The sequence below is a fragment of the Saimiri boliviensis genome, chromosome 8 (genome assembly GCF_048565385.1).
Source record: "Saimiri boliviensis isolate mSaiBol1 chromosome 8, mSaiBol1.pri, whole genome shotgun sequence".
NCBI classification, from domain to species: Eukaryota; Metazoa; Chordata; class Mammalia; order Primates; family Cebidae; genus Saimiri; species Saimiri boliviensis.
Window position 1 is genome coordinate 114,678,508 of NC_133456.1, and position 13,628 is coordinate 114,692,135.

The 13,628-nt window shown below is 54.5% G+C and overlaps 1 protein-coding gene across 11 annotated transcripts in view; it reads right to left on the minus strand.

Moving 5' to 3' along the window:
• Positions 1 to 13,628, minus strand: part of PFKFB3 (6-phosphofructo-2-kinase/fructose-2,6-biphosphatase 3) — a 259,701-nt gene that overhangs the window by 172,482 nt on the left and 73,591 nt on the right. For 5 of the 11 annotated variants that reach the window (XM_010349691.3, XM_074405085.1, XM_074405086.1 and 2 more), the window contains exons 11-17: positions 12,505 to 12,634; positions 11,460 to 11,522; positions 11,267 to 11,331; positions 9,174 to 9,347; positions 7,656 to 7,678; positions 4,923 to 4,974; positions 836 to 3,458 (exon numbers count right to left, since the gene is read on the minus strand). In XM_010349691.3, coding sequence (XP_010347993.1) covers positions 4,932 to 4,974; positions 7,656 to 7,678; positions 9,174 to 9,347; positions 11,267 to 11,331; positions 11,460 to 11,522; positions 12,505 to 12,634 — 498 coding nt within the window. In that variant the 3' untranslated portion in view covers positions 836 to 3,458; positions 4,923 to 4,931. Of the gene's footprint in view, positions 1 to 835; positions 3,459 to 4,922; positions 4,975 to 7,655; positions 7,679 to 9,173; positions 9,348 to 11,266; positions 11,332 to 11,459; positions 11,523 to 12,504; positions 12,635 to 13,628 lie in introns of those variants that run through there. The other 6 variants (XM_039478657.2, XM_003939037.4, XM_003939038.4 and 3 more) reach the window with 4 other exon arrangements.

A 13,628-nucleotide genomic window follows, 5' to 3' on the forward strand; every position in this document is an offset into this window, starting at 1 on the left:
ATCTGCAGAGACACACATGCTGAGGCTACAAGTCAAAAAACCGGCTCAACCGCAATGAGCGCAGCGCTGGCAGAAGAACTGCTGCTGTTTGACACGGCGAGGGGAAGAGGTATGGAAAGGAAGAGTCAACGCCAGCGTGGAGCCAAGCGCAGTGGCTCACACCTGTAATCCCGGCACTTTGGGAGGCTGAGGTAGGCGGATCACCTGAGGTCAGGAGTTCAAGGCCAGCCCGGCCAACGTGCCCGGCTCATTTTTGTATTTTTAGTATTTCTAAATACTGCACTCCAGTCTGGGTGGCAGAGTGAGAAACTCTCAAAAAAATAAAAATAAAAATAGGTTGGGCACGGTGGCTCACACCTGTAATTCCAACACTTTGGGAGGCCAAGGAGGGTGGATCACGAGGTCAGGAGATCAAGACCATCCTGGCCAACATGGTGAAACCCCATCTCTACTAAACATACAAAACATTAGCCAGGCATGGTGGCAGGCGCCTGTAGTCCGAGCTTCTTGGAAGGCTAAGACAGAAGAATCACTTGAACCCAGGAGGCGGAGGTTGCAGTGAGCCAAGATCACGCCACTGCACTCCAGCCTGGGTGACAGCAAGACTTCATCTAAATACATAAATAACATGAAGTCTATCAATTTAAAAAAAAAAAAAAAAAATGGAGACAGCTCATTCTCCCCAAATGCAGGCATTAGACACTCTGTACTCGAACATCCTGTTTAAAGGAAGATAATGAAGCGGTGAGTTGGCGGCTCTGTGGCGCATCTGCCGTAAACATCAATTAAAGACTCTTCTTTTCCCCATGAAAAGATCAGAGGTTCACTTCACCCATGTATTTCAACCAGGTATTTTATTGGTCTGGCAACTGCAAAATATACAAATTTCTGAAAGGCATCTCCTGTTTGAAAGCTAGCACAGCTTTACATCCCAGATCATTAATTCCGACAAACACACAGAGCACAGAGAAGTCTTAAGTCACACATAGGAGGCTCCCAAACCAACTAACTGAACCCAATCTATACAGCTTTCTAGTTTTCAAGCTCCCTTATAGATATTAAATAAATAAATAGCACATCTGCTATCAAAATAATAAAAAAATAAATTTCAAGTATTACAAACGAAAATATCATTGGTGTGGTTCCAAACAGTTCTTCTGTGCTCCCAAAATGAAGAGCTTTGCCCGTGGTCTCAGGACAGAATAAGGAGAGGGGGAAACTCACCAAAAACAAACATGCCAAGTTAAAAGTGTTGGTCCCAGTGATTTTCTTTGTGTGGTGGGGAGTTGGTAAGAATCAGTAGATGCCAACAGTCCATGACTGTAGGTCACACCCACCCCTCACCCAATGTCCCCTCCAAAGGCAGGTCACTGGCTTGTTCTGCTTTCTGCAGTATCTCCCGTCCCTGTACAGATTCATGTTCCCCCTCTCCCTATCTAAGCCCTTCCCAAACTAAAGTCCTGTGTTAGGCCAAAGCTTCCGTATGTAGGTATTGATTTTAGGTAGTCAGAGGGGAGATGGGAACACAGCTTTATCAAGCCCTTATCTGTATCAAACTTCAGAGTCGATGTTCAAAGAATGAGGCCAGCGAGGGGAACATGAGAAACCACTCTCAAGAGCAAAGCAACAGGCCCTTCATGTCAAATCAAAAAATACAACTGAGTTACGCACGTTCATACACCCACGCATGCCCACCCCCACCTACACAGTCTCATGAGACTCAACATCCAGGGAGAGAGAAAACTGTGAGTCTAGAGTTGCACGGGAATGCAGACAGAGACATCTTCTTCAGCAGAAGCCAGCCAAACAGAGTGTGATGGGCGAGGGGGACTTGAATCGTTTGGCGTGAAAATCCCCCACTTGATTGTATGATATCTGAAGCACAGCCTCAGTTCCTGCTCAGTTCCAACCAGAAAAAACATGCATTCTTTAAAAGCGCTTCTTGAAAAACAAACAGCAATGGCTCCTCTCTCCACACCTAGTCTCGGGGGTCTAAATCCCCCACCCTTACCCAGAACCTGGCCCTTGAGCTGGGAGGAGGATCTTAGGGCCCATGGCAGAAGGCAGCAAGGAAAAGTGACCTTTGGCACCAGCTTTGAGATGTCTGAAAAGGGTCATTTGGACAAACTCTGCTGCCGAGTTTCCAAATGGTTTCATCTGGGCACAAGACACCCCCTGCCTCCTACCCCAGGGTTTGAGGCACTGCGGAGAAACCGACAGGCTGAGACGACAAGCCCCATGCTTTCCATCACCACACAAATGTCACAGATGCCGTGAAGGCACAACCAGGACAAAGTCCACTCTTCCGACTTCCCTAAGGCCCCAGCACAGCGCCAGGCACACAGCAGACACTCCGAGACAGCATGCAGGCAGCTCTTGAAGCAAGTGACCAGGACTGAGGCCTTGCTTGGGCCACTGTCCCCACCTGGGAAGCAGGGACAGTCATGCAAGCCCTGGGGAAGGATGCCAGGTGTTCCACTCTGTGTCATCTGGCTCCCCACCTTCAGAGGCTCCAAGCTCCCCACAGGGCTAAACACCCCAACACCTATGTTCCTGAAAAGAAGGTGTGACTCTCAGGTCACACTTCTGCCATCAAAAAAGTGCAAAAGCCGGCAGCTCCAGGAGAGTGCTTCTCTGTTCCCTCCAAGTCCAGGTAAGAGGAGAGAGGGTCCCTGCAGCTCCCTGGGAGCGGGAGGCCCAGTTCTCATATTTCAGCAAAACACTTCCTTCTCCCCCTGCGGCCAGCCTGCCCTTGGACATCTTCGGAGGGAGAACGCAGGCTGGAAGTGTGCGGATCTGCGGGAGACCAGGGTGTGGACCACAGTCAACTTGCGTCTCAGCTCAGGGACTTCCTGGAGATGAGGCCCCAACCCAACACCTGTCCAAGTCCGTTCCCATGAGGCGTCTTCCAGGACAAGATGCACCAAACAGCCACGTGGAAGATTTTAAACATCTCCTGACCTTCAGCAACTACGAGCTTGCCTCCTTTCATTTTAGGATTCTGCCACCAATGCGGTCTTCCCAGCTCTGAACGCGCCAGGAGATCGTAGAAACAAAATAAAACAAGATGACACAGTGTCCCCAGCGGCCTCTTGTCAGGACCCCAACGTTCATCACCCGCCCCAGGCCTCTGAAGGTCTCTGAAGCTGGACACTTCTAGGAAACCCAGAGAGCAGAGGTGGGGGCCCCACGGCTCAATGCAAAGCACCAGGGACCTGCGTGGCTTTCTGGTGTCCAGTGGCCGAGGTGACACAGAGGGTGCCATGCACGGTTCTCTTCAGCCAAGGCTCCCCTCTGTTCCACCCCACCCTCTCCGGAAGAAGTCCTCGGGATGCATTTTGCCTCGGGCGGAGGGCAGGGCACAAGCTAAGCTGCAGAAATGGAAATGGAATGGAACCAACACGTCTGCTTCAGTGTTTCCTGGAGGAGTCTGCGCTGCTCCGGGAGCCTTTCACGTTCTATTTTCAGGAGAAAAGAGAGGTGGGGAGGGAGTTAGGATTTGTGGCCGGCTGGCTTCTAAAGCAGAAGACGTTGAGCCATGCAACAGAGAATTCTCCCTCCCTCTACCCCAAAGAACACAATCCAAGAAAGGGGATGCCAACCCCACACGTGGAAGAGAGCCCAGGAGGGCCCCAGAACATGCTGGAAGATAACCCCAGAGTCTCAGAGAAGGGGCTGGGCGCCAGGCCAGGAGCCTGCCTGGAGGTGGCCATGTTTGGCTCCAGGAGGACTGTGAGCTTTGAGGTGCTGGGTGCCAGTGGCCACAGGAGCCTTGTGCTCACAACCTCGTAGAAATCCCACCTGAGGAGACTCACTGGCCACAGCCAGGCAGAGGATGAGCCCAGGGTCTCCAAGGACACACCGGCCCCCTCCTCCCTACTCGGCTCAAAACAGAGCTGCACTCCCAGCTCCTGCCTCCAGATTCTGGGAACACGGCTTGACAGGCAGAACACAGGTGACACATGGAGTGGCCGGATGCAGTGGGGAGGCCCAGGCGGGGAGCCAGGCAGAGGGGGCTGTCGCTAAAGCCCTGCCCCTCTTCTGATCACAGTGGCCCTGGCAGGAAGTCCCACCCCTAAGGCCCTGGCCAGTACCAACCCCCTTGAAAACATGCTCTGAAATCGGCGAGGAGCAGGGCTGACTGCCACCGCACAGCAGGGCCTTCTTCCCTGACCACCTTCAGCTACGCCCCAGAAACAAGAAAACACACAATGTCTGCAAGCATTCTGTCCAATCCCAACTGTCTCCACCAAGACTGCTCTAAAGAGGGTGGGAGAGAGCTCAGGCACACAGGGCCACCATGGCCCATGGCCACCCAACACAGAACTGGGAGGAAAGTCACATGGCTGGGCAGCATCAGAGCCATTGCCCAGGCTTGGGCCAGACTCAGGACCGGACCCAGGTGATGGGTGCCCACCAGGAGGTGATAGGTGCCTGCCAGGGGGTGATGGGTGCCCACTGGGGGATAATGGGTGCCTGCTGGGAAGAGGTGATGGGTGCCCACCGAGAGGGGAAAGTTCTCTCCAGAGCACCCTGGGTCCTCATATCTAGGGAGAGCCCCAGCCAGGCTGTGGGATCAGAGAGCAGGGCTGACATTTCCCTCCACATCTGCTGGCTCCAACCTGCCCTCAACATTACCAGCCCGTGGCTTCCGGCACCCACAGATGACGGCAATGCAACAATGACAGTGGAGAGCCTGCAGGACTGGGTGATGTCCACGTCCTTCACCCAGGGGCCCCGGCTCAGGACACGTGGGGGGTGAGAGACAGACTAGAAAGGACCTCACGACAATGGTGCTGCACTGAACACCCTCGGCATGGAGACAGATGAGCCCCGTGCTGCACGACGGCCAGTCTGCATGCAGACCCAGATGCCGTGGTGCAGAGTGGGGCGGGACAGAGGGACATGCACCAGGCATTTACCTTCCACGCTTAGTAAGGAGAAAACTTTGAGAAAATGTGACAGACAGTTCGTCTTTCAAGTAGAGTGGGGAAGAGGAAGAAACAGGTTGGAAAAGGAAGAAAAAAAATCTTTAGTAGGGTTTTCTAGTGTGCATTGGAAACTTAAAAACTGCAGGCTGTGTTACAAACACCAGGTGATCTCTCCATCCCGAGCAGCCAGCACAGCCCCCAGAAAGGCACTGCAGAATGTGGGGGTGGGGCGGCCGTCCGTGCCCATTTACCGGGAAACCAAAATTACAGGGGTCAAGACTCCAGCCCAATGGCCTTGAGACCCTGGGTTTCCCTTTCCCAAGTCTGAGTGTTCCTGCTGCCCCAGAGGAGAAACCCCTCAGGCTACAGGAGGGCACCCAAATGCTGACCCAATGCCAGTGAGCCCAGAAGTCTCCACAGGCCCAGGGCACCAAGTACCTCCCTGATAAGCTCAGCTGCCATCATCCACCATGTACTTCCTAGGGGCCGGCTATTTTGCTGAGTGCTGTATCTATATTCTCATTATAAACACCTTACAAAGTTATCTCCATGTTACAGATGAGGAAGCTGAGGTCCTAGAATTGCTTTAACTTGCCCAGAGTGGCAAAGACAAAGGCTGGCAGGAATAGAACCAAGATGCAGACCTGGCTCAGTCTGACCTTAATCATAAATCCTGGCCACAGAGCCTAGGGGGCTCCCAGAATCAGATGTGGCTACAATGCTAGATGTAGGGTCACGCACCCAGGATGGACAGGGCAATAGGACTCCAGAGTGAAACTCTGACCCGAGTCAGGTGCAGTGGGTCTACAGACGTATTTCTGCTGAACGGGAGGGATCCTAGCAAAGCCTCTATTATGTTAGTCTTGGAGATGGGTCAGATCAACTTTGGAGGGGTGGGGGCTATCCTCAAACAGCTCCTCCCAGTAGAAAGATTGCTTTCCTGACAACATCAGGCCACGGGTCTAACGCAGGGTCCCCAAGCCCTGGGCTGTGGACCAGCACCCAGTCCACGGCCCATCTGGAGGCGGGCCACCCAGCTGGAGTGGGCGGTGGGTGCACCAGCATTACTGTCTGACGCACAGGGGCACACGTGCACCCTAATGTGAACTGCGCACGTGAGGGGTCTAGGCTGTGCGCTCCTTCTGAGAAGCTAATGCCAGATGACCTGAGGCAGAGAACAGTTTCATCCCCAAACCATCGCTCGAACCCTGCCATGGTAGAGAAAATTCTCTTCCATGAAACAGGAAGAGAATTTGGTTCCTGGTGCCACAAAGGTCGGGGACTGCTGGTCTAAAGGAGCAGGACACACACAGATGTAAAACCTTCAGGCTCCAAATCCAAAGACAAGTTTCACACAGGAGAAGCCTTGACCCTGAAGTGCTACACGCCAGCTCCGGGTTTGCCCGAGAAGCTGGAAGTTAGGACGGGCCCACCTTAGGTAAGCAAAGCCTGGCCATGGGAAGCAGCTGCAAGGGGATGGCTGTGGAGGGACATGAGGGTCCAACAGCTTTCCCTCATACCTTGTGGGCTTCAGGGCAGGGGTGTTGGGGCAGTGGCAGGGAACGGGCACCCAGCCTGCTCCCAGAAGCTGCAGAGAGGAGGCAACTAGCTTCCCAAAGCAAGGGCCCTTTGTGCTCCCGGCTCTGTGACTCATCTGGATGGCACGGGGCAGTTGCCCAGCGCCTCACCCATTAAATGGGTGACTGACTGCCCTGCCAACCTCCCAGAGTGGCCTTAAGGAACATGGACATGGGGACACTGGCACATCCTCTGGCCCTTCACCCCTTTGCCACCAAAATCTGAGTGCCATGCTGAACCCCTCCCGTTTCCAAACCAGCCATGCTTGTCAGCATCTCAGGTTGCACGCCTCACACCTTTCCAGTTTCTGCAGAAATCAGTTAAGGAGCAAAAATGTTTTTGGTGGGAGGGGGGTGATCTTCATGGTGGCTGTCATTAATGTTCTGCAGCAGGAAGGAAGGCCTCTGCTCCCGGGGGAGGATCCCAGAGATGGGCACGCAGCCCCAGCTATCCAGGGGTGGCAGGAGCTGGGGCTGAACCTGAAACTCTGCAGAGAGCTCTGGGAGGGGCAGGGGCGATCACAAGGGTTGGAGACGGAAGCCACACCCAGCCCTGGGCGTGACTATGACACTCAGCAGGCTCCAACCCCGGACAAACCCAGGATCCCCAAAAAGGGTTCTCTACTCAGAGTTCTCTCGGGGCGAGGAGAGTCCTCATGGGGAGGGAGACTCTGCAGAGCTCGGGCCCCACCATGCGCCCACCACTCCCCGTAGGTCTGTTTTACAGATTAGGCTCTGAGTAAGTTTTCCTTTCAAAACGAAGGACACGCCTGGGGCAGGAGGGAGCCTTAAGGCAATGGCAGCGGGCACAGATGCAGCTCGCCACCAAGATCTGACTCTTGAGAGGGAATGTGGATTTACGCCGAGTCCTAAACCACAGCCGTCACAAACCATGACCTGGAGCCCTGAGGGGGTCACGCGGCCATGTCAGAATACACTGAACAGTAGTGGGGCCACCATGACCTCCTGCACCCTTTTCTAAAAAAATTCCTGAATCTCTCCTCCCATGCCCATCTCCTCCTTCCCCCGTGGAGGACCTCAGACCACAACACTGCTCTCATCCTCAGTATTTTAACAGGAAGGAGGCCAAATGAGCAAGCAGGAAGAAAGCGGTGCAAGCAGCAGCAATGATCAGAGAGATACTTACAGACAGGCTTGCCCTAGCAAAGGCTGCGGAGGAGAAGCAGAGAGACGAGTCAGTCGGCAGGCAGGGCGCAATCTGCTGGGGCCAAGCCCTGCAAAACCCCACGCCAGCCCAGCAAGCCGCTTCAGACATCCCGAAGAACCCGGCCACCCTGAAGGACTGTCCTCCCAACGCCAGGGCAGATGGGCAGGTGCAGACCCTGTCACTGCGTCCTATCAGGATGTCACCTTCCTACCCCAGCCTGGTCCCCCCTCAAGCATCAAAGCAGCGGCCTCTGACCTTCCAAATACAGGCCCCCATTTCCATCATGTGACAGATGCCACAGGGACACCATTTCAGTTCTGTTTGCTTTTCATAACAACCCTCAGATCTGAGACCTGCAAGGGAATGTTTATGAGCACCCTCCCGGCCCCGCCCTATCATTTGCAAAGCTAAGGAGACCGAGGGCCTGGGAGGTGAAGGAATCTGGGCGACTAAATTGCTGCCCTCGCTCCTGTTTGTTTGGAGCTACCACCAACGCCAGGCCTCCAGGCTTCCGCAAGTCACGGCCGCCTCACCGTGCCCACGGGTCCCCTCCACGTGTCCGACACTAGGCTGGGCACAGGGCATGAATGCCCTCATCTGATCTGCCTTTTGCACTGCCATTATTTCCCCATTGCCTGGATGAAAACACTGAGGCCTGAAGAGGTTAAGTGACTGTGGAGGCTGCGGCACCCCCCCAGGTCACATTCCAGACACCACCAGGTCTAAGGAAGTCTCAGAGAAGGCGAGAAGATGGGGCAGGCTGAAGAGGATGCTCAGAGCCGGCACAGGCATCCGGCTGGAAGCTGCGCTGGGCTAATTGGCAGGGTCAAGCCCAGAGGGCAGGGGTGGGGCAGACCCGTGGGGAGTACCTGAATTTGAACCCTGAAATTTCTACATCTCACATATTTCCAAGGGTTCTCGGCTATACAGGAAAAGACCAGTTTTCTGAAAACAAATCTTAATGTCTGATAACCAAAATCTTCCAGCCTGTGATCGTCAAAACCCATGAAATAAGTGAAATCGGGTTGGGTTTTGTTTTGGATTTTACTACCTGCTGGGATGACTATGTCATTTATGTGAGAAAGTGGCCACTTTGTTTTAGAAATAACCATTCATGCACGTGAATGGGTCTCGGCCACCTCTCTCCCTCTGCACTGCCTGCTTCTGCCCTCAAAGACCCCATCCTCAGACATGAGGGGAATGCAGTCACGGTTGTCACCAGCAAGTCAAGACCCCAGGGTCTCAGCTTCCGAGGGCGCTTCCCACGTTCTCCCTCAACACACGAACGTGTGCACACAGCCCCACAACACACATGCACACACACACCCCTACAACATACACATGCACACCCACATGTACCCATGCACGCATCCCTGCAGACACACACACACACACACACACACACACACACACACACAATCGCAGATCTGCGGCATCACGCCCGGCACGCATCCCCCCGCCACACCCCGGGCAGGAAGGAAAGGGGAGTGCACTGACTTGTCCAGGCAGCTGTGTGGGCACCTCCGGGGGCAGGCAGCTGGGCAGGGCGGCCGAGGTGGAGGCCACGTGCTCCTCAAAGCTGTTGATGCGAGGCTTTTTGGTGGGCTCGGGGCTGGCTAGCGGGGTGACACTATTGCGTCTCATGAGCGGGTTAGGTCCCTTCTTTGCATCCTAAGCAAGACAAAGACAAAAGAGAGAAAGGCGACAGTTACAAAGAAGGGGAGGAAAATTAGCCCCAAAAAAGTTTCTCTGCTCCTGGATTTTAGGGGAGGCAAAAAGACTAACTGAGGGGAGTGGCCAGGACCACAGGCTGCAGGACTCCCAGGCAGCAAGAATGGGGGTGACTCCCTCCCACGTCCCTTCCCCAGATGGTTCCAAAGGATTCCCCACACAGACAAACGGGGTTTGCAAAGCAAGGAGGGAAAGAATGACAGTCGCAGCGGAGCGGAGCATGAGGTCCCAGAAAAGAGCTTTGCTGCCAGCCTCTCGGAGAGCTAAGGAGGGGCATCTGGAAGGAAGAGGCGGGGCCTGAGGCTCACAGGATGGGGAGGGGAAGCCACCTGCGCGGACTCCCTTCGCTGACGCCTGAGGCAGGATCTGCAGAGCTGTCTGTACTACGCACAGGGCACCCTGGCTTAGGACGGAACATGGAACCTGCAAAACCAGCCTGGAGACCAAAGGGGCAGAAAATGTGCATCGGGGGCAGGTTCTGCCGGCCAGGACCAGCCCAGCCCTCCCACGAGAGTGACAGGGTGATGGGGTGCGGGCCTCCAGACTCAGAACCAGGCTCGTCTCTGTCATGGTCCTGCACGGAAGAGCTCCAGGACCGGCTCAGGCCCAATCTCATAGCCGGGGCAGCAGCTCCCTGACTGGGGCTGTCGTCTTATGGCTAAAGGCAGGGCAGTATCCAGTGACCCACATTCCGAAGGGGCAGGGGTGACAAGGACCAAGGCGGCCAAGGGACCTCGTCCTCTCTCAGTTCTGCCCACCAGCCAGGCAACTGCCAGCAACTGGGGCAGACAACTCATCCCTTCATGCCAAAATCTGACAGCCAAGCTTCCTGGGACTAGGACAGTCACCAGTTTCAGGATTGCCAAGACAGAAAATCACACTCAGTGTAAGAGAAAGGTCTGACTAGTACTAGTAAAGTGTTGTAGCTTCAGTAGCCTGTACACATGAATTCAAACTCACTTTCCCAACACACACCCACCTGGGCAGAGCCCACTCAGTCAGAGGCAGCCTGGCCCACCTCCAAATGTCAGGCCTCCCCAACACACAGAGCAGCTGCGCAGCCAGGCCGCAGGGACTCCTGAAACACCTTCCCCCGCGCCAGCCCCCAGGCCTCTGCTCTCCACGCCAACGTTTCAACACCACTGCATCTCTGGTGGTTCTGTACCTAATCGTGTGCATGTGACGGGCTGGCCTGCTGATCCTGTTTGAAACAGCAGCTCTGGAAACTGAAAACACCGTTTTAGCTGCCAGAAAGGAAAGGCAACAATAACCGTGCTCTGGTGATGTTAAAGAGAAGAGGCTGGGCCCAATCACTCACACCTTTATCCCAGGCCTTGGAGAAACTGAGGCAGGCGGATCACTTGAGCCCAGGGGTTTAAGACCAGCCTGGGCAACATAGTGAGACCCCATCTCTAAAAAACGAAAATTAGCTGGGCTTGGTGGTGCGCACCTGTAGTCTCAGCTACGCAGGAGGCTGAGGTGGAAGGATCGCTTGAGCCCAGGAGGTTGAGGCTACAGTGAGCCGTGATTGTACCACCGCACTCCAGCCTGGGGGGCAGAGTGAGACCCTGTCTCAAAAAAAGAGAGAGAGAACATATTTTCCTCACTAATATTCACATCTGGAGCTCAGCAGAAAGGGGAGGAAGAGGACACAGAAAGAAAGAAGAGAGAGAAGGCCCCGGAAGCTGCAGAGCAGAAAAGTAAGAACACGGAGGTGCTGAGCAAGGCGGCCAGCAGGCCCACAGCGACATCTGGGGCAGCCCCTGCAGGTGAGTAGCCCTGGGGCCTCCTGAGCACCCATCACCCACCAGGGCGACTGTGTGTTGATGGCCAGGACAGGGCTTGGGGCCTCCACTCACCTCTGACCTCTCCCTGTGGGTGCTGACGGACTCCACATTCAGGTAGATGGATTCCACACGGCAGCCTGGAGGGCGTGGGATGGGGGCAGAGGAAGCTGCTGTTAAAGGGACAGCCCTGCTCACAGCCCACAGCCACGAGGAGCTGCCGGAGCCACCTTCAGGGGGACAGGGTTTGGCAGGTGCTGCTACTCACCATAAGCGACAGGAGTCAGTTTCAGGACGGTATGAAGGGGGCATTTCAGGTAGGGCATCTCCTCTGAAATAAATGAAGTTGTACACCCACAATTAGAAATGAGAGATGGCCGGGCATGGTGGCTCATACCTATAATCCCAGCACTTTAGGAGGCTGAGGCGGGTGGATCACCTGAGGTCAGGAGTTCGAGACCAGCCTGACAAACATGGCGAAACCCCATCTCCACCAAAATACAAAATTAGCCAGGGTGTGGTGGTGCATGCCTGTAATCCCAGCTACTCAGGAGGCGGAGGCAGGAAAATCACTTGAACCTGGGAGATGGAGGTTGCAGTGAGCTCACGCATTGCACTCCAGCCTGGGCAACGAGAGTAAAACTCTGTCTCAACAACAAAAAAGAAAGAAAGAAAGAAAGAAATGAGACATGAGGGTGAGGGAGGTATAGAAGGACCTCTCCGGGCCCTCCACGAGGATCCTCGGAAGCCCTGCCAGGCAGGGGCATCTGTCCCCAGCCACAAGCTGTCCCAGGTGGCAGGGGGCTCCAGAAGACGACTTGAGCTCGAAGAGCGCCACCAAACCGAACCAAAACACTCACCCTCACAGTGAGTTAGAGTTGTCACTCCCAAATACCTGAGGTCTGTTTAGGGATTTAGCTGCCCTTGATTGGACAGACCGAGACTTAATATGACAATCTGATTGTCAAGAGTTTTCTGGGCTGTTTGTTCCTTGGAGGGCACTGAGGAGAAGGGCAGCCCCTAGCCCAACCAGAGACCCCGGATGTGTGGAGCCAGACGCGGATCTCAGGGACTATTAATGAAGGGATGAAGCCCCCTGGCATCAAGATGGGTGCCACAGCATTTCCCAAGGGCTTCAAGGAAGTGCTGGACAGAGAGGACCTGAAGCAGCCAGAGGCCAACCCTTGTGTCCTTCTCCTAAGACCCTGTGGCACAGCAGCCACCACAGGGCAGGCCACGGCCGATCTGCAGCTAACCACTCAAGTGCCAGTCCACGCCTCCCTCCATCCGGGGCTGCAGCCTGCCCGAGGTACCTGCGCTCTTATCCAGGAAGTAGGCCAGCAGGCAGCGCAGGACGGCCTGGTGGCAGATGACCAGCACGTTCTCCTGTCGCTCCAGCTCCATGATCACTGGCTCCAGGCGCTGGACCAGGTCCTGGTAGGACTGAGCACAGAGGGCCAGGCCCATGTGAGCTCAGGGCACTCGGGAGGGGCTCTGCCTCTGGACATGGCCTGCATCAGACCAGCCAGAGAGCTGTGCAAATCAGTCTTCAGTCATCAGCAGTGGTTGAGAAGGGGCAGGATTTAACATGGACTATTGCTCAACCATAAAAACAGTGAAGCTCTGACCCTCATCCAACATGGGGGAACCTGGAAAACCCAATGCTGTGTGAAAGAACCCGGCACAAAAGGCACGCGTGGCGCCTGACTCCATTTACATGGAATGCCCAGAATAGGCAGATCCAGAGGCAGGAAGCAGCCGGGCCGGTGCCGGGGCGGGGCAGGGCAGGCGGGCACGATGCTAACAGGTCTGGGTTTCTCTGTGCGGTGAGGGAAAGGCCTGGAATCCGTGGTGATGTCTGCACAGCACTGAGTGCACTACAATGCACAAAATCACAACTTTAATGTGGCGAGAGTGCTACAGTTTATGTCATGTGCATTTCCTGTCCATTTAAAAATATAAAAAGCGGCAGTAAGGGCTGTGCCTTTAGAAAAAGAACAAAGCAGCTCCTGCTCGTGCGGCCTCTCTGCTGTAAGGTGGGGAAAGGTTTGCTGAGTTCCTTTTACTTTTTGTAATCTTTCCTTAGAGCATGCCTGCATTGGATTAACGCTATCTCCAATAGATCATTTATTATAATGTATTAATATTAGGCTGTTAGTTGTCCATGGGAATTCAGATCTGATGTAAGCTTACGCTGGGGAGAATAATTTCATGTTACTAATACAAATATTATTGCTTCTATCAGGTAATAGATTAGTCCAGTGTGATGTTAGGAGTTCAATAGGGGTGGATAGGATTAAAGATAGGTGGATGTTAGGCTTGATGTTTAACTGTGCTAACCAGGGCCCCGGTGTGTAATGCCCAGTCTGAGGCCAGAGGACGGTGGGCCATGGGGACCTGAGGCACGACACTGCTCAGCAGGACACAGGTAGGGAGG